Source organism: Aotus nancymaae, unplaced genomic scaffold (genome assembly GCF_030222135.1).
Source record: "Aotus nancymaae isolate 86718 unplaced genomic scaffold, 86718_ANA_hifiasm-v0.15.2.pri h1tg000007l, whole genome shotgun sequence".
Lineage (NCBI taxonomy): Eukaryota > Metazoa > Chordata > Mammalia > Primates > Aotidae > Aotus > Aotus nancymaae.
In genome coordinates, this window is record NW_026988418.1 from 40,822,135 (window position 1) to 40,842,006 (window position 19,872).

The window sequence follows — 19,872 nt, forward strand, 5'->3', positions numbered from 1 at the left end:
TTAACAATTGTTGCCCAGGCTGGTCTTGAACTCATAACCTCAGGTGATCTGCCCGCCTCAGCCTCCCAAAGTGCTGGGATTACGGGCATGAGCCACCCGACCTGGACCTTGCCCCTACACATCTTTTTAAATTAGTGGGATGTGGTATCGTGTACCTGTAGTCCCACCTACTCGGGAGGCTGAGACAGGAGGAGCACTTTAGCCGAGGAGTTTGAGGCTACAGAGCTATGATAGTGCCACTGCACTACAGCCTGGGTGATGGAATGAGATCTTGTATCTTCCAAACAAAACATTCTAGAAGTTTTCTGGGTTTTGTTTTGTTTTTTTTGCTTAGCTGGCTACTCTATACTGTTTGCAATTGTTTTTTAATGAACTGTCAGAAGATTGGAATTTCATTTGTAGAGTTGTTATGCTAACCAAAAGCATGTCTATCTTTGTTATACAAAAGTTAATCAAAGCCACATACAAGGAAATATTTCTTAAAATAGCAACATTGAGCTTGTTTTGTTGTTTTTGTACTAAGTTTTGCTTCATTATAATCATAGGTTATAATACTTTTAAGTACTCTTTGGATGATAAAATTCTCCTCCTCTTTTTAAAACATGCTTCTTCAGTTGTTCTTATTGGTAAACTATAAGATATAGTATTGCTGGCCGGACGGTGGCTCACACCTGTAATCCCAGCACTTCGGGAGGCTGAGGCAGGTGGATTGCTTGAGGCCGGTTCAAGTCCAGCCTGACCAACATGGCAAAACCCTATCTCTGCTAAAAATACAAAAATTAGTTGAGTGTGGTGGCACGTGCCTGTAATCCCAGCTACTAGGGAGGCCGAGGCAGGAGAACTTCTTGAACCTGGGAGGTGGAGGCTGCAGTGAGCCATGATCACGCCACTGTACTCTAGCCTGGGCAACAGAATGAGACCCTGTCTCAAAATAAATAAATAAATAAAGTTATAGTATTTCTTTTCTGTATGTTCTATGGATTTAAGTAATTGGATTCAGAATGAACTAAGCTTGTTAAAAGTTTTACTCTTTTACCTCCCTGAACACGCCCGATCTCATCAAGAAAAAGGAAAAAAAAAAAGTTCTACTCCTTTTACAACTGAATTTTGAAATAAAGTGAATTCAGATTTTATTAGCTGTAAAATCTTATTGAATGGTTTTTATGGTTTAATCAAATTTAGTGTATTTTGATGTTAGCAAAATGCTATTTTCTTTCTTGTATAGGTTTTCTTCTTCCATCAGTGTATTCTGCTTTTTGTTTTGTTTTTTTTTTTTCCTTTTTTTGAGACAGAGTCTGGCTCTGCCAACTAGGCTGGAGTGCAATGATACAGTCACAGCTCCCTGCAACTTCGACTTCCTATGCTCAAGTGATCCTCCCACCTCATCCTCCTGGGTAGCTAGGACCACTGGTGCATGCCTCTATACCTGACTAATTTTCTTAGGTTTTTGTAGAGACTGGGTCTCACTGTGTTGCCCAGGCTGGTTTCAAACTCCTGGATTCAGATGATCCTCCCACAGTGTTGAGATTACCAGGCATGAGCCACTGCACCTAGCCTGTATTCTGTTCTAATCACTGTGCTGTTAGCTTGCAGAACACAGAGAAGTACGGCATACCTACAGCTTGGAGTCCCTGTGTCACTGCCCGTTTTACGAGGAAGCCATGCATTTAGTTGAAGAAGGAAAAATTTACTCCAGAGTACTGAGGTACCATTTTAGTTTTGTTTATGTTTATGAAGGATATTAAAGTGTTTGTGTGGTATTTATTTAAAATGTTTATGAGAGTAGGGGAAAATATGTTTTAGGTCCAAGTAAAGAAAAAATTATTTTTTACATGTTCTGTCAGTATTGAAAAAACATGTTTTATATTAAGGTCCTGAGGTTAAACCTTGTTTGAATCCAAATTTATAGTAGGCTTGATCTTGAATGGAGTTTAACAGTTGTCTCCCCTGTTTATTACATAGAACTGAAATGTTGGAGTGCCTCGGAGACAGTGATTTTCTTGCCAAACTTCACTGTATTCGACAGGCTTTTCAGGTATTTTTTTTAACATTAAGTGACTTCACCCAGCCACTCATCCTCACCCTCATGCTATAGAGTCCAGTGCAAATAAACAGGACAGCTCTGTGCTCTTGATGATCCCTATTCCTAATGACAAATATAAAGTCTACTAAACTTATTTTTCCTCCCCGCCACTTACCTTCATTTGTTTCTGTATTTTGTTATCCTCTCTCACGGCTTCCCAGGCCCACCACACTTTGTCAAAACAGGATATTTTGATGTTTCAGGAATGTAAAAATAGCTGCTTAAAATAAAAACGCTCTTATTAATTAATGTGTATTTGAGATTTGATTTGAATAAATTATAAAATTGATTTTCTAAAAAGAAAATAAAATTATATTTGTTTTATTATGTTTGGGGGCTATAGGAAATTTTGAGACTTTGTAATAATATTATGTTGAACAGAATTAAATTCAAATTTAACTCCCTTTAGTCTTTTTTTAAGTATAGGTTTTGAGAGTTCTTTTTATTTTAGTAAATTAGGACTTTCTCTGTGAGCTGCCTGTTGAAATAGCACCACATGCAATGCATTAACTGTTTTAGGATTATTTGTGCTATAAAGTTGAATGTCCATTCACATTCATTATAGATCTCTTTTTTCTTTGGGGATGAATGTTTTTTCAGGTAATTCTTTCAGAATCAGCCAACAGGATATTCCTCGCTGAGAGTGGAAGGAAAATTTTATCAGCTTTAATTGTGAAAGCACGAAAGGTAAACTTGTTCTGTTGGCAGGTTTTTTACCATTTACAAAAGTTGTTTTTGCCATTTGAACTGAAGATTAAGACATTACATTTTTGATAGAAGAAAAAGTTTTTGTAGATAGTTGGCAAAGGTTCACATTTTAAAAATGAATAACCCAAAGGGCATTGAGTTATACTTGGGTCGAACTATGTCTGAAGTCCACACTATTTCAACCAAGTTTTTTCTCATAAATATTTCCAATTTGCCATAAATTCTGTGAATGTCATGGTGAGAATTATCATTAGCTCTGCTGCTATAACCATCACTATTGTTATTACTAATACCTCCTCTTTTATTCCCTCAATCCTGTTCAGGAAGAGGGTCACAAGAAATAGTGTAGGTCTCAGAAATCTGGAATACAAATTGAGCTGCCTCATCCTCATGGAGTTGAATAAGGCAGAAGCAATGATAAGACCTTCATTCCGACTGTAAGGATCGACCTTACTTTATGCAAGGTTTGTCCAGATGATGAGAAAACAAAACAGGCCTTTCTTGAGCCATTTGCACACCTAGTTTTCAGACTCAATCTCTTTGAACTTTAATTCTCTCATTTATATAATAAAATTATATTTATATTACTTCATTTCAGAGGGGTTTTAGGATGATTAAATAAATGATAAATGGGAAAGCAACTTAAAGAATAAAGTGTTAAGTAAATGTAAAGTGCTAAGTGTAGGTAAGGTGACACTAACTATTAATACGGGTGGTTCCCAGTGTAAGTCTTATGTTGCTTTCTTGGCCTTGTCATGAAAGATAACTCAGTAATTTTTTCCAGAAGAAGCAGAACTGGAACAAAAGCCTCACATAATGTCTGCTATAACCAAGTTTTCATTTTAAGAACTAACAAAAATAGGCATACATATTTGAGTAATAAAGAGTTTGCTTATGAATTTTACTAACATTCTTCATCATGGCTTCTGCAAAATGTTGCAACGGTGAAGTAGTAAACCAGATAAATCTGGCATACCTTTAAAATGTATTTTAGTCTAGTTACCTAGTAGAATTAAGATCCATCAGACTTACTTGAAGAGTAACTTACTTTGTAGAGTGTTACAAAGTTAAGGGTCAAAATGTGGTTTCTTCTGCAGAATCCAAAGAAGTTTGAAGATGTTTTTGATGAAATGATCTATTTTTTAGAGCAGACCGATCACTGGGGTAGTACTGAAATGGAACTTGCTGCTAGAGGGGTAAGTTCACATTTTTTGTGACATTTATTTTTGTTATTTATTTGCATGAAATTTTATATGAGTTGAGACGACTCCTTCCTTGTCCTTGTTAAATAAACTAAAGCCAATTGTATGGCTGTAGGACATCTTTTTTTGACAGTCATAAACCACACTCCTTACACATTGGGGCAATAGTTGTAGATTGTTTTCTTAAAAACCTTTTTTGCTGTTGTTGGCTCCTTGCTTCCTTCCCTCCTGCCCTCCTTCCCTTGTTATCTCCCTTCCTTCTGTCCAAAAGTCAATTGGCAGGGCCGTAGCAGGGCAGGAATGGTGCCTATGCAAGGACAGTTTTGGGTAGTACAACAGCAGCAGCTCAGTAGGGCTAGGGAATTGACCGTATACACAGGACTGAACAAATAAGTCTACTGAGAAAAATCAGAGCCAGATTTTCCCTGTCAGAGAAGGGAGGTATAAAAAGCTGGGACTGGAATTAGAGCTGTCAGTGCGAGTTCACAGTTTATAATATATATATATGTAGCTATAGATATAGAAATAGGACTGGGAGTGGTGGTTCACGCCTGTAATCCCAGCACTTTTGGAGGCCAAGTTGGGTGGATCACCTGAGGTCGGGAGTTCAAGACCAACCTGGCCAACATGGCGAAACCCTGTCTCTACTAAAAATACAAAAATTAGCCAGGTGTAATGGCTCACGCCTGTAATCCCAACTACTCGGGAGGCTAAGGCATGAGAATCACTTGAACCTGGGAGGTGGAGATTGCAGTGAGCTGAGATCATACCACTGTACTCCAGCTTGGGTGACAGAATGAGACTCTGTCTCAAAAAAAAAAAAAAAGATGGATGGGTAGATGGGTGGATGGATAGATAGATATTAGCCAGGCGCGGTGGCTCACACCTGTAATCCCAGCACTTTAGGAGGCCAAGGTAGACGAATCACAAGGTCAGGAGTTCGAGACCAGCCTGACCAACATGGTAAAATCCCATCTCTACTAAAAATACAAAAATTTGCCGGGCATGATGGCATGTGCTTGTAATCCCAGCTACTCAGAAGGAGGCAGGAGAATCACTTGAACAGGGAAGGAGGAGGCTGCAGTGAGCTGAGATCACATCACTGCACTCCAGCCTGGGTGACAGAGGGAGACTCTGTCTCAAAAAAAAATAAAAAAAGAATTTAGCACCAGGTGCTATGGCTCATGCCTGTAATCCCAGCACTTTGGGAAGCCGAGGTGGGCAGGTCACTTGAGGTCGGGAGTTGAAGATCAGCCCAACCAACGTTGTGAAACCCTGTCTCTACTAAAAATACAAAAATTAGTAAAGTATGGTGGTATGTGTCTGTAATCCCAGCTACTCAGGAGGCTGAGGCACGAGAATCACTTGAACCTGGGAGGCAGAGCCTACAGTGAGCCAAGATCATGCCAGTGCACTCCAACCTGGACTACAGAGCAAGACTCTGTCTCAGAAGAAAAAAAAATGAGTTTACAAGGAGCTGAAAGGCATTCTAGGCAGAGGAAACAGTGGGTACAAATACGCGAAGACATAATCTTTCCTTTTCTAGTGTTCCCTTATTCAGGAGATGGAATCAGTATCCATTTAGTTCTGCAGGCCAGCAACCTGAGACTCATCCTTTACCTCTCCCTGGTCCTCACCCCCATTATCATATTCATCTCCAAGTTTGTCAGTTTTAACTCCTGAATATCTTTCAGTTTCTTCAACTTTCCTCTCTTCCTGTAACCCCTCTTGGCCTAAGTACCTGTTGTCTTTTCTCTGGGCTATATCAGTAGTCTTTCTATTTCCTTATTCTCTGCTCACTCCTTTCCTCCCTGCATTCACTCTTTCCCCTCTCTGTTAAATGATAGAGCACATTATACTTTTTCCTTTATTGTGCTTCTCATAGTTGATAATTGGATATTTGCAGGATTGTTTTGTTGCTGTTTTCCCCACTATACTCTAGGCATCTAATTTGCTTACTCTAGAAGTCTGACCACCTGGTACAGCATGTAGTTTGCAGTGTGTGTATGTATAAATGAATGAAAGAGCAAGATGTTTATGATCTGGTGGGGAAGACAGCACACATACCATAACTAAATAACAAAGTAGAATGAGCATCTTGGATGTTATATAGAAGCATGAACAAAGGACTCCTAGAATAGAGAGGAGGAAAGATTTTCACTTGAGATCTAGGAAGGAGCAGCAATAATGTGAATCATAATTTCTGGTGATGAGCTTTCATGTTTATCTCTTCTCTTATTTTTTATTTTTGAATAAGCTGATTAAAATTAAAAAAAAAACCCTGCTGTTATAAAACTATAAAGCCCTGGCTCAGATTTTATTTCAGCTCTATGTAATAATAATTTTTGTTTCAACTCATAATTTAATACAGGTGAAAAATCTAAATTTTTATGATGTTGTTCTGGATTTTATATTAATGGATTCCTTTGAAGATTTGGAAAACCCACCCACATCCATACAGAACGTAGTAAATAATCGGTGGCTAAACTCATCCTTCAAAGAAACAGTAAGTGGTGGTTTACCTTTCTCAGCCTTTTAAGTTTGATCAAAAAGTGGTCAGCCAGGCACAGTGGCTCATGCCTGTAATCCCAACACTTTGGGAGGCCGAGGCAGGTGGATCATTTTGAGGTCAGGAGTTTGAGACCAGCCTGGCCAAATGGTGAAACCTGTCTCTTCTAAAAATATAAAAATTAGCTGGGCATGGTGGTGGGCACCTATAATCCCAGCTATTCAGGAGGCTGAGGTGTGATAATTGCTTGAACCCAGGAGACGGAGGTTGCAGTGAGCCGAAATCGTGCAGCTATACTCCAACCTGGACAAGAGCAAAACTCCATCTCCAAAAAAAAACAGAAAAGTCAAAACTGGGGAGATTAATAAGATTTACATATATATCTGTCTGTGGAATAATGTATAGAAACTGAACTCATCCTTTGATATTCGGCTTAGGCATATACAGTGTAACATCTTCAGATGAAATTCTCTTTAGTTTCTGTTGTTTTTTGTTCTCTAATCTGTTTGACACTGGTTTTTGTTGGGCTTTAAGTGTGTACCTGGAAGCAAAATAGGGTAGATACCATGTTTTATGATTCAATTTGGATACCTTTAAAAAAAGGTTCCAGTTGGCAATTTCACAATTATTTTGGAACTTAATTGTGGAAAAATGAATGTATTTAAAATTCTTTTAAGTTTAATATCAGTAAGTTCCAAAATAATATATGCTTTAATAATAAAAGGTACATATTCTCCATTTCTGTAACTGATTTGTTAAAGTGACCTTGGTCAAAGCTGGATCATGCCAGTGTAGGGTCAGATTTTTCTTTTTTTTTCTTTTTTTTTTTTTTCTTGCTGGAATCACCTCCAAGAGTCAGATATCTTCAGGATCCACTGGGTGCTTTTGTCTCATCATGATTGTATTTCTTAGTTCTTTATTTGGATCAAACTGTTAGCTATTCACAAATATTCCAATAGTACTATTCTTGAGAAAAAAATTACTTTAGGCCAGGTGCAGTGGCTCACACCTGTAATCCCAGCACTTTGGAAGGCAGAAGTGGGTGGATTGCTTGAGCTCAGGAGTTCGAAACCAGCCTGGGCAACATGGAGACACCTCATCTCTACAATAAAATACAAAAATTAGCCAGGTGCAGTGGTGCGTGCCTGTAGTCCCAGTTACTCAGGAGGCTGAGGTGGGAGGTTCACTTGAGTCTTGGAGGCAGAGGTTGCAGTAAGCCGAGATTGCTCCTTTGCACTTCAGCCTGGGCAATGGGAGTGAAACGTGTCTCAAAAAAAAAAAAAAAGAAGAAGAAAAATTACTTTGTTATTACACAGAGAATATTTATTTGTGTATGTGAATTCTATATACACATATTTTCACTTTCCTTCCCTTAAATACAGAACTTTAAAACTGTGAAAATTGAATCTCCTTTGTTCCAGAGTGTAGTCTTTTTCCTTTAGTGGCTTTGTGTTTAATTTTTTAAATGTTATTTTACTTTTTTTCTTGTCCTTACAACACACAACTTTGCTCATGATTTAAAAATTTATAAAAATGAAATACCTTTTCATTAATATTTTCAAACAATGTGAGGACCCTGACTAGTTCTTATTAGTAATGAATGTATTGAACTTTTTAGACCCATAAACTTTGAATTTCTACTCAAAATGGAAATGTTTATATGGCTGTAAATTTAAATCTTTCTTTTCTCCTCTGCACATATTTAGGCTGTGGCTTCCAGTTGTTGGTCGGTGCTGAAACAGAAAAGGCAGCAGATGAAGGTAAAATTAATTATGCCCTAAATTCCTTTGTTAAATCATTTAAGGATTCTGTCAAAGAAGGTGCTGAGTCACTTCTGTAGGAATTGGCAGCTGTAGGAGGGGTAGGAGGGACTGTCCCTCAGGCTAGATGACTGACTTACTGGTAGTGGGTTGGCTTCTTTTTTGAAGGTCTTCTTTCTCATCTTTAGTATTTGATGTAGTTTCATGTAGCAAGTATTGAGGCATGCATGGTATTTCAACTAAGTGGGAGAAGGATTTAGAGTTGGAAACAGCTCTGAAAGTTTTAGGTTTTTGTTTTTTCTATTAATGATATTATTATTATTTTTTTGATAGTTGTCTCTTTTACCCAGGCTAGAGTGTATTTGTGAGATCTCGGTTCACGGCAACCTCCACCTCCCGGGTTCAAGCAATTCTCCTGCCTCAGCCTCCTGAGTAGGTGGGACTATCGGCTTGTACCACCACGCCCGGCTAATTTTTGTATTTTTAGTAGAGTTGGGTTTCACCCTGTTGGCCAGGCTGATCTTGAACTCCTGACCTTGTGATCTGCCCACCTCAGCCTCCTAAAGTGCTGGGATTACAGGCGTGAGCCACCACACCTGGTCAACATTTTTTACAGTCTTTAATACAGTGGATTCCACTCCATTTAATCCAATTAAGAAATAAAGATGTGATTCTAATAGCTGCTTTATTCAGTTTGGAGCCAATACAAATAAAAAGCCTCAGAGTTTATATCCTGCCTCCACGCCTCACACCCTGTAACCTGTCTCACCTGCTAAGCATTGTTTTTCTCATACACTCCCAGTAGTAAAGAGCATGGACTCTTGAGTGAGACTGCTGGGTTCAAATGCCACACACTAGCTATGTGACCTTAGACAAGTTGCTTATCCTCTCTATGCCTGTTTCCTCATCTCTAAAAATAGAATAGTAATAGTATCTACCTCATAGTGTTTTGTTTAGTTTAGTTTTGTTTTAGAGATAGGGTCTTGCTCTGTCATCCAGGCTGGAGTACAGTGGCATGATCATAGCTCACTGCAGCCTCTAAATACTGGGCTTAAGCAATCTTCCTGCATCAGCCTCCCTGAGTAGCTAGGATGACAGGTGTGCTCTTCCAGTCTCAAGTGCTCTTCCAGTCTCAGCCTCCCAAAGTGTTGAGATTACAGGCATGAGCCACTGTGCCTAGCCCTCAAAGGGTTTTTTGAAAATTCAGTATGAAGTGCTTAAAACAGTGCTTGGCATAGTGCATTATACAAGTATTGGCTATTACAACATTATTATTTGCCCAAGGACCTATAGTATTTTATCATGTCCATATTTTCCAATCTTACAACTTTGAGGCAGTATTGCCAGCTGCAGTGATTTCAAAGTATAGTCCTCACAGCATCTTCAGAATGTGCTGTCAGAAATAATATTGGATGCCCTATATTTGAATAATTCTTGTTTAAAATGATTCCAGAAGCCGGGCGCGGTGGCTCACGCCTGTAATCCCAGCACTTTGGGAGGCCGAGGCGGGTGGATCACGAGGTCAAGAGATCGAGACCATCCTGGCCAACATGGTGAAACCCCGTCTCTACTAAAAATATAAAAAATTAGCTGGGCATGGTGGCACACACCTGTAATCCCAGCTACTCAGGAGGCTGAGGCAGGAGAATTGCCTGAACCCAGGAGGTGGAGGTTGCTGTGAGCCGAGATCGCGCCATTGCACTCCAGCCTGGGTAACAAGAGCGAAACTCTGTCTCAAAAAAATAAAATAAAATAAAATAAATAAAATAAAATGATTCCAGAGACCTGTATTTTAAGCAGGTTCCCTTAATGTTAATGATGAACTCTAACTTTGGGACTGGGGAACAGACCTGTAGGCATAGGTTGGATTCTCCCACTGGCTAGCATGATCACACTAAGTTACTGACCATCAGCTGACCCTCAGTTTTCCCATTTGCAAAATGGTGTTAATGCCTACTTAATAGGACTGCTGTAAGGATGAAAGCAATAATACCAACAAGCTTAATTTAAACATTCAACATGTGAAGAGCTTAGTAAGTGGTAGTTATAATAATAATGATAAAAATATTATTGTTAACATGTCTAACTTTATTTTTCTACTTCTTAGAATAAATATTGTACTTTTTTTTGAAATGAAGTCTCACTCTGTCGCCCAGGCTGGAGTGCAGTGGCAGGATCTCAGTTCACTGCAACCTCCGCCTCCCAGATTCGAGCAGTTCTTCTACCTCAGCCTCTCGAGTAGCTGGGATTATAGGCGCCTGCCACCATGCCTGGCTAATTTCTGTATTTTTGGTAGAGACGGGGTTTCATCATGTTGGCCAGGCTAGTCTCAAACTCCCAGCCTCAAGTGATCCACCTATCTTGGCCTCCCAAGGTGCTGGGATTATAGGCCTGAGCCACCATGCCCGGTCTAAGTCTACTTTCTACATCCATAGATACCTCCATGTCTCACCTCTTGGGAACTGTTTCCTGTACCTGAAATGCCAAATTCCCTCTATAGTTAAATAAACCCTACCCATCATTGAGTTCGGCTCACATTATTCCTTGCTGAAGTTTATCTCTTCTGCTTCAGCCCACACTAAGTTCCCACTTCTGTGAACTCATAATACATTTCAAGTCTGTATGGGATTTAGAACTTTAATATATGTAGAACATCCTTTTTGGCCTTCACTAACTAGCTGTGTGTGAATTGGGGCAGTTTGGTTAACCCCTCTCCAGTATCACTTTTCACATGTTTAAAATGATGTTAACATGACATACTTTTGAAGGAATAGTTTAGTAAATTAAATAGAAACTAGCACATTTTCTAGAATATAATGGGTACTCATTAAATGGTAACTGCTGCTATCTTATGTTTTAAAAATAGGTTTAGGCTGGGTGCGGTGGTTCACACCTATAATCCTAGCACTTTGGGAGGCCAAACCGGGTGGATCACCTGAGGTCAGGAGTTCGAGGCCAGCCTGGCTAACATGGTGAAACCCTGTCTCTACTAAAAATACAAATATTAGCCAGGTGTGGTGGTATGCGCCTGTAATCCCAGCTACTCGAGAGGCTGAGGCAGGAGAATTGCTTGAACCTGGGAGTTGGAGGTTGCAGTGAGCCAAGATAGTGCCACTGGACTCCAGTCTGGGTGACAAAGTGAGACTCCATCTCGAAAAAAAAGAAAGAAAACGAGGTTTAGAAGATTGTCTTGGGGACTGTAAAATAGAAAGTAACCCCTCCAAGAGACAGAATTTCAAGGCGTAGTTTTCTCTAGTCAGTGCTATACAACAAATCCCACAGTATGTTATTTAACGAAGGAAATTCAAAAAGTTTTTATAAATATAAAGTTGGCGTTTCCTAAAACATAGCTATATGAACTAATACTTCACAGGAAGAGGCAATTACACCATTAAATGCTTACATAATATAGGGTTTTTAAATTAAAAGTTAGAATTCTAGTAAGAGTAATTTGGCTTAATCATTTTACTAGATTTTTTTTGTCAGTTAATATAATTAAGTGATTGAGTTGGGCTTTTAAATAGCTGAAACTATGATAGTCTTAACAATCATAAAACTTATATAACTAAGGAACACTGTAGCATTCTTGTTATTGTTTGGTTGCAAAGCTGCTATGATTGCCTTTTCTTTTTTTCCTTTTTTTTTTTTTTTGAGACACTGTCACCCAGGCTGGAGTACAGTGGCACGATCTCAGCTCACTGTACCCTCCAACTCCTGGGTTCAAATGATCGCCCACCTCAGCCTCCTGAGTAGCTGGGACTATAGGTGTACACCACCATGCCTGGCTAATTTTTGTGTTTTTTGTAGATACAAGGTCTCACCATGTTGCCCAGGCTGGTTGTGAACTCCAGGGCTCAAGTGATCCACCTACCTTAACCTCCCAAAGTGTTGGGATTATAGGTGTGAGCCACCATGCCTGGCCGGATTGCTTTTTTATGAAGCATTTTTATGAAGTAAAAACAACTTTAAAGGGCCGGGTGTGGCAGTTCACGCCTGTAATCCCAGCACTTTAGGAGGCTAAGGAGGATTGCTTGAGCCCAGGAGTTCAAGACCAGCCTGAGCAACATAGTAAGATCTGTTTCTACTAAAAATAGAAAAAATTACCCAGGAGAGGTAGTGTGCACCTATGGTTCCAGCTACCTGTGATTTTGAGGTGGGAGGATCGTTTAAGCTTGGGAAGTTGAGGCTGCAGTGAGCCATAACTGCACCAGTGCACTTCAGCCTGGGCGACAGAGCGAGATCCTGTCTCAAGAAAACAAACAACAAATAAAGAAATGTGTCTCAGCACATCTGAAACTATTGGCTAGGATATGAAATCTACATAAAACGTTCTATGACTCTATTGTTTTATTTGTTTTATAATTTTATAGTGTTTGTAAAAGTGATTTATCTATTTAGAGAGAGAGAAACAGAAGGAGAGAGAAAGAAACAGCTAACTCTCACACTGAGTGACAGAATCCAGAAAGATGGAATCCAGGAGAGGAGAGCAGCTTCCACATTGAGCGGAAGGGAATAGAGAGATGGAGTTTAGGAGGGGAAAGCAGGCTTCCACGAGAGTGTGTGGAAGGGGACTCCAGAGGGAACATCCAGGAGAGAGAAAAACAGCTTCCACAAGAGTGTTCATGGAAGGGGATCCAAACTTGGAGTCCCAAACGTTCTATGACTCTAAAAGTTACTTGTAACCTTACTGACTTTCTTAATAGCATGGCTCATGATTGACTCTGGGTTTGCCCTCAAAAAGAGCTAGTCATGAGCCTTGCACTGTAGTGCGTGCCTGTAGTCCCCACTGCTCAGGAAGCTGAAGCAGGGGGATTGCTTGAGGCCAGGAGTTTGAGGTGTTGCTAGACTCTGGTTCTAAAAAAATTTTTTTCTTAAACTCCAGCTGGTCATATAATAAGTAACAACTTTAGTTTCTGTACTAGAGAAGGCAAATACAAGAAGGTAGAAATAACTTGATTCTCTTTTACTTTCCAACAGATCCCAGATGGATTTTTTGCCCATTTTTATGCCATTTGTGAACACATCAGCCCTGTCCTAGCCTGGGGCTTTTTGGGTCCTAGAAATTCTCTCTATGATTTATGTTGCTTTTTTAAGGTATGTTCAGTCATTGAATCATTTCCTTTTTTTTCTAAATCAAAAAGGAGATAAGGTTTTATTCTGTTTTGTTTTGCTCTTTTAGAAGAACAAATGTTATTTAAGAGTAAAGTTACAAAAGTCACCTAAATTCAGCATTTAAATGCCAGTATTAAATATTTTTGGCATTTTATAATACCACCATTATTATAGTGGACCAGTATTTCATAGATTTGGTACTTTATTCTGGAGTAGACTCAGCAAATCCATTCACCTTGTCAATTCCCCAATGCAAGGGATACATGGTCTTGCATGGTGTAGCCATGTGACAGTCAAAGTGATGCAGATAGTTGGTTCTTCATGCCTGGGCACTTTTGAAAATTATAAACAATATCCACCTTTATTGCACATGTGGTAATATAGAATAAGTTGTGGTTAAAGGTGAGATGAATGATAAAATCCAAATTGTGAGAAATAACATGGGAGTTTAACATTATATCCCAGTGTCAGCAGTTTTAGTTTGCCAAAATACAAGTTGTAGCTCCTTGTAGAATTTTCTGGCTGGCAAAGTGACAAAGTCTGTGTAATAGTCTTGAGTTTAGGCTGCATTTCAAGGAGCAAATAAAAGGTAAACATAATTGAGTATGAATTTGAAAGTTTGGATGTTTTACTTTACTATACCATTCATTTTTTAAAAGTATGTTTATGCACTGTCAAGGTAATACTTGTATAAATGGGTTAGAAAATGTTTATTTTACTGTCATTCAGAACACATTGATTTTTGTGGTACCTAAATGTAAGGTATGTGTTTTAGGGGTTGGGAATTAAGTCTCTCATCAGTGAGCATTCTGACTTGTGGCAGATCATTCTTTGATATTCCTTTTTTTATTTATAAGATGAGGGGGCCTAACAGGTTGATTGCTAATGACCCTTTCAAATATAAAATCTAGTGATTCAATGAAGTGTGTCTTTTTAGTACTTCTTAATAACATTTCATTTCTGGAAGAGAGAAATTAGATATTCCTGTTTTTTACTCTTTGAAATTTTTTTCTATTATGGTGACATGACAGCTGAGACTTAATACTTAGTAGTATGCAGTTTGCTTACAGTGAGTTTCCATGTATATAATAACTTACCAAAATGAAATGTCCTTCAGGATCTGCCACTGATTTGAGACCTGAAATGTTCTTTATTCTTCATGTGCCTTAAGGGTTTTTTTTTTTGGCACAAAATAATGCACATTTAAAATTATAATGTACTATTTTATTATTTATTCAAAACTATTATTGGAAATAGATTATTCTTCTATCTTAGAGTAGAAGCAGTGCTCAAAGGTCACATTGAAGGGAAAGGACTATAACCCCTTACATTTAAACAGTGCTTTAGAGTTGACAGGTGCTTCTTATAAACTAGCTTTCTTAAAATGTTTCCCCGCCTCTTCATGCTATCACATACGTTATCTTTTTTGATCATCATGTCATCCCTGAGTAGTAAATAGGATGGATGGTATTATCCCTTATTTCACAGAAGAAGAAAATGAGCCCCCAAAAAGGAAAGATTAAATCACTTGTGCAAGTTTCCTTTTCTAATGAAATATGAAGCTAGCACTGGAAGTCAGGTCTTCTGATTCCTGATTCAATGCTCATTATAATATTAGAAGCTTTTTCAATGTAACATGATTTTGGTCTAATAAATGCCAATTTGTTTTATGTCCATTTTCCAGAATCAAGTTCTTTTATTTCTCAAAGACATTTTTGACTTTGAGAAGGTGCGTTATTCAAGTGCAGAGACTTTGGCTGAAGACCTCAAGCAGTTACTCATTCGCCGCACTGAGCTTTTAATGGCCTATCTTGAAGCAGATGCCCTGAGGCATATGAGTAGTTGTCTAAGTAGTCATGGTCATGTTATGCCTACTGGGCTACTGGAAGCCAAAGTACAATAAGTACCATAAGGATCATACAGTTTGAGTGTGCTATGAAATATTTTAAGGTAACTATTGATTTTGTAACATACATACAAAATCAACAGAATTGGTGCGTGTGGATTCAGGGAGGAAAAAAAAATCTAGTAAAAAATTAGCAACTGTACTGTATTTATACAGCAGTTCTGTCATTGAATTCCTGTGTAGTGTATTCAAAGTGGCTTTTTACACTCATTAGGTAATAATCAAAGTCATGAAATGTTATGTATTTTACAGAAATATTGCTTGAATTGAAGCCAATATTTGGGAGTTAATTGGTTTGTCGTCTTGAAGCTGTCATTCTCAAAAGCTGTTTTTCTGCTTTGCACCTTGAAAATATACATGTTAGCCAAGATCTTTGTGGCCCACACATGCAAGAATATACTACTCCTAGTGTCAATATATTTAACTTTGCCTAGAAACGTATTTTTAATTATAAAGTTATTAATTCGTTGAATCAAGTTTAGGCAGTAATGATGTCTAATACGTACTGCATACATTATTGCTTGTGCATTTGCTTATGTATTTGAATCAAAGAAATTGTAATCACTGAATATTGTTATAGAACATTTAAATGGACCACTTGTGGTAGCTCATGCCTGTAACACTTCGGGAGGCTGAGGCAGGAGGATAGTTTGAGGCCAGGTGGTTTAAACTAGCCTGGACAACATAAGGAGAACCCCCTCCCCCCATCTCTACAAAAATATAAAAATAGATTAGTTGGTATCAAGCAGAGTTCCATGGAAATATTAAAATTTATTTTAAAAAATAAAAATAGGCCAGGCATGGTAGTTCATGCCTGTAATCTCAGCACTTTGGGAGGCTAAGGCAGGCAGATCACCTGAGGTCAGGAGTTCGAGACCAGCCTCACCAATATGGTGAAACCCCATCTGTACTAAAAATACAAACAGCCAGGCATGGTGGTGTGTGCCTATAGTCCCAGTGACTAGGAAGGCTGAGAGAGGAGAATTGCTTGTACCGAGGAGGTGGAGGTTGCAGTGAGCCAAGATCGCACCACAGCACTCCACCTTGGGCAACAGAGTGAGACTCTGTCTCAAAAAATAAATTAAATTAAATTAATTAGTTGGATATGGTGGCTTGTGCCTGTGGCCCCAGCTACTTGGGAGGCTGAGGTGGGAGGATAACTTGAGTCCAGAAGGTCAAGGCTGTCGTGAGCCCTGATTGCACCACTGCACTCCAGCCTGGGCAATAGAGTAAGACCCTATCTCAAAAGTGAATAAATAAAATAAAACATTTAAATGAATTGACATTGAGAAATTTACAGTTTACAAATTTATATTATATTAACTCTAGTTTCCGAAATATGTTACTGTTGGTCCTGTAAGTTACTAAGAGACTGAAGAACTTTCTTTTTATACGTTAGAGCATTTTTTCCCTGGAGTATTGATTAAAAAGATAACATTTATTAATTAATAAAGGTAATTTAAAATTTAATATTATTTGGAGACTGTCAGTATCTGAAGGTATAAAACTTGGTAGAGTAAAATAATTTCTCCTTTCTTCTACAAAACTGCCTTTTAGTTATTCCCACAGAAAACTAGGCATAGTGGGAATTTGTCATATTATGCCCATATTTTTAAAATATTCACACTTTGAATATTATTGACATTTTAAAGAAGGGTTTGTTTCCTCCCTTGAATGTAAAACAAAAATATTTGTAATGATGTGGAAGGATATATTTTATGTTCATTATGACAAATCTATAAGCAAATGAATTGTTTTTATGAGTGAGGTTCTTCTATAAGAATATATTAAATGCTTTCAGAGTTGTATTTTTTTTTTCTAAATAATATACCACTTATTTGGAGTGGCTAACTCAGTATGTAAGTAGAGTAGATTTGTTTGTTTGCTCCTAAAATGGGCTTTATTCATTTTAGGAGTGAATTGCACAAAAGGACCTAAAATGCATTGTTTTTTTCTTCTTTTAAGAGACGGGGTCTCGCTCTGTTGCTCAGGCTGCAGTGCAGTGTGCTATCATAGCTCACCTCAGTCTCCAGCTCCTCACACCAGAGGCATGTGTCACCATCTCTGACTCCTAAAATGCATTTTTAAAAAGTGAATTTTTAGATTAAAGTGCCTAGTTTCTGATTAATAAATAGAAGATGAAAAGTGTGGAGGGGAAGCATAATCTTTTAAGATTTTTAATTTCTGTATGTGCCATATTTATGTAAATTAACTATAAAATATTCAGAATCATGCTGTTTTGCATGTACTTTGTAGGTTATTTAGCATTAAAATACAAATTATCACTGTTCTGTAGTATATAGCTCCTAGACTTTTCTTATATAGATGCTTAATTTAGCAATTACCTATTTATAATTCTTATTATTGATGGGAATATGACTGGAAGTACCAAAACTAAAAATTCCATTATTTACTGTTTACTTTTTTAACATTCCATGTTTTTACCTTGCTGCAGTATCTCTGGTCTTGAATGATACGCAGACATATGTGTGCGTGCACATGCATTTCATTACCGTGTAGACAAGGCAGTTATTGCCTATATTAATTTACCCATTTGAGGGCTAAGTGTTTTAAGCTGTGGTTTTATAAGAAAAGCCGTAAGTAAGCGTAATTGCTTTTTTATTTTAGAAAGATACTATTTGAAATCAGTTTTGAAGAATTGCACTATTTGATAATGCTGCTACTATGTGGGATAACTCTGGGGAATTAATTTTATGAGATAAGTTGAATGGCTTTCTAGAAGGTGTTGGTTTTTGTTTGTTGTTTGTTTTTCTCTTTTACATTTCACTTTGAAAAGTTGCTTATATTCAGGAGGTTGGTTTGTCAAGTTCAGTGCTTGAGTTTGTTTCTGGTCTGTTCAGTATCTGCTACTTTAGCAAGATGCTTTCTTTGTGGCCTTTCACAAAAGAGATAAGAGTGACCAAATAGAATTTCAGGATAATAAGTATAGGAAAAACCTCTCTATTGTGAGAGAAGAAACTTGAACTTTTTAAAGGAAATGTCCTCTTGAAAAGAACATTTCTGACTGCATGAAGAAGGGTACTTAAGACAGATAACAGGCCAGGCACAGTGGCTCATGCCTGTAATCCCAGCACTTTGGGAGGCCGAGGAGGGCCAATCACCTGAGGTCGGGAGTTCGAGGCCAGCCTGACCAACATGGAGAAACCCCATCTCTACTAAAAATACAAAATTAGCTGGGCATGGTGGTGCGTGCCTGTAATCCCAGCTACTCCGGAGGCTGAGGCAGGAGAATCCTTGGACCTGGGAGGTGGAGGTTGCAGTGAGCCAGGATTGCGCCAAGGCACTCTAGCCTGGGCAACAAGAGCAAAACTCCATCTCAACAACAACAAAAAAAAGAAAGACATATGTAATAGTTTTTATTTGCCTTAAAACTGGGTTAAGTAGCAAAAGCAATGTTTTAAAAATTATTAGTTTAGAGCCTTTTAGGGTAAACCCTGTTTAAACACTGACTTATGGTAGTATTAGCAGGAAATTGCCCTTGCCACTATACATCCCACCATCCATTTCCATATGTAAATTATAAGAGGGCCTTCAATTAGTTAGTACTGAGAAAATGGCCTTTTGTTTGGAAGAAAAAAGATAAATTTTCAGGCAATTTACATTTGGTATTTCTTTTAATTTTCTTTTTTATATTTTGATTTCTCTACATTTTTGTTCAACTCTTTTAAGTACTTATTTCTTCTTGAAGGTTAAGATTATGTTTATTAAGTATCATAATGGAATTATCTTTTAAAAAAGAAGACAAGTTTTCCATACTGTAACAGTAAGCTCCAAAGAACTTTGTTTTTCTCATAAAGTAATATTCTTTATTTGCGTCCATTTACTATGATTCTGTTGATTTGTTGAATTAACTGACTTTATAAAAATATATACAAATGTTTTCTTGCCTTAAAATCTAACATTTTCTACTTAAATTTAATTTCTAAGAGAGTGATTATTTGCATTGCAAAGGAATTCTTAGTAATTCCTGTAAGCCTAGGAAATAGGAATGCCAAAGTAACATTTAATGAACTTCTCTGTAACTTTTTATAATCAGAAATTTTAACTTATGTTTATATAACCCATTTACTTTTATTTTAATGTGAATATATACACAAATTATTTGATGTAAATTTCAAAATGATTATAGAAATTAAGCTGAATTCAGTTTTTTTTGCTTAGTCAGATTAAGAAATATGTATGTGAAATTTAAGAATTTATATAAAATCTGCGATTAATGGAAATAAGAACATTCCTACTTTGTTCCTAATGATTGTTATTGTTTTGTTTAGTTTGAGAACAACCATGTGTTAGCTTCACTTGGCTGCTATCAGTAAATGTTTCTATTTCATAAATGTAAGGACTGCACTCATTAATTTGTGTAAAAGTAAAACACTACAGTAGCAAAAAAAATTGCACTGGCTCTTTAGCCAAAATAAGCACTGTAACATGGATGTATTACTATTACTGCCAAATAAAAAAGTGATAGTACGTCTTGCTGATGTATTGATTATTTTAAACGTTAATACATAATTATGAAGTCACACTTATTTCGTCAGACTCTATATGAGAATGTTCAGTCTCCATAAGAC

At 37.6% G+C, this 19,872-nt stretch overlaps 1 protein-coding gene across 6 annotated transcripts in view; it reads left to right on the forward strand.

The window, feature by feature from the left end:
• MIGA1 (mitoguardin 1) overlaps window positions 1-19,771 on the forward strand; it is a 94,387-nt gene extending 74,616 nt beyond the window's left edge. For 3 of the 6 annotated variants that reach the window (XM_021667666.2, XM_064372530.1, XM_021667667.2), the window contains exons 9-16: window positions 1,587-1,705; window positions 1,963-2,035; window positions 2,684-2,770; window positions 3,889-3,987; window positions 6,365-6,499; window positions 8,209-8,262; window positions 13,240-13,356; window positions 15,059-19,771. In XM_021667666.2, coding sequence (XP_021523341.1) covers window positions 1,587-1,705; window positions 1,963-2,035; window positions 2,684-2,770; window positions 3,889-3,987; window positions 6,365-6,499; window positions 8,209-8,262; window positions 13,240-13,356; window positions 15,059-15,277 — 903 coding nt within the window. In that variant the 3' untranslated portion in view covers window positions 15,278-19,771. The other 3 variants (XM_021667669.2, XM_021667670.2, XM_064372531.1) reach the window with 3 other exon arrangements.
• Window positions 19,772-19,872: the final 101 nt, after the last annotated feature.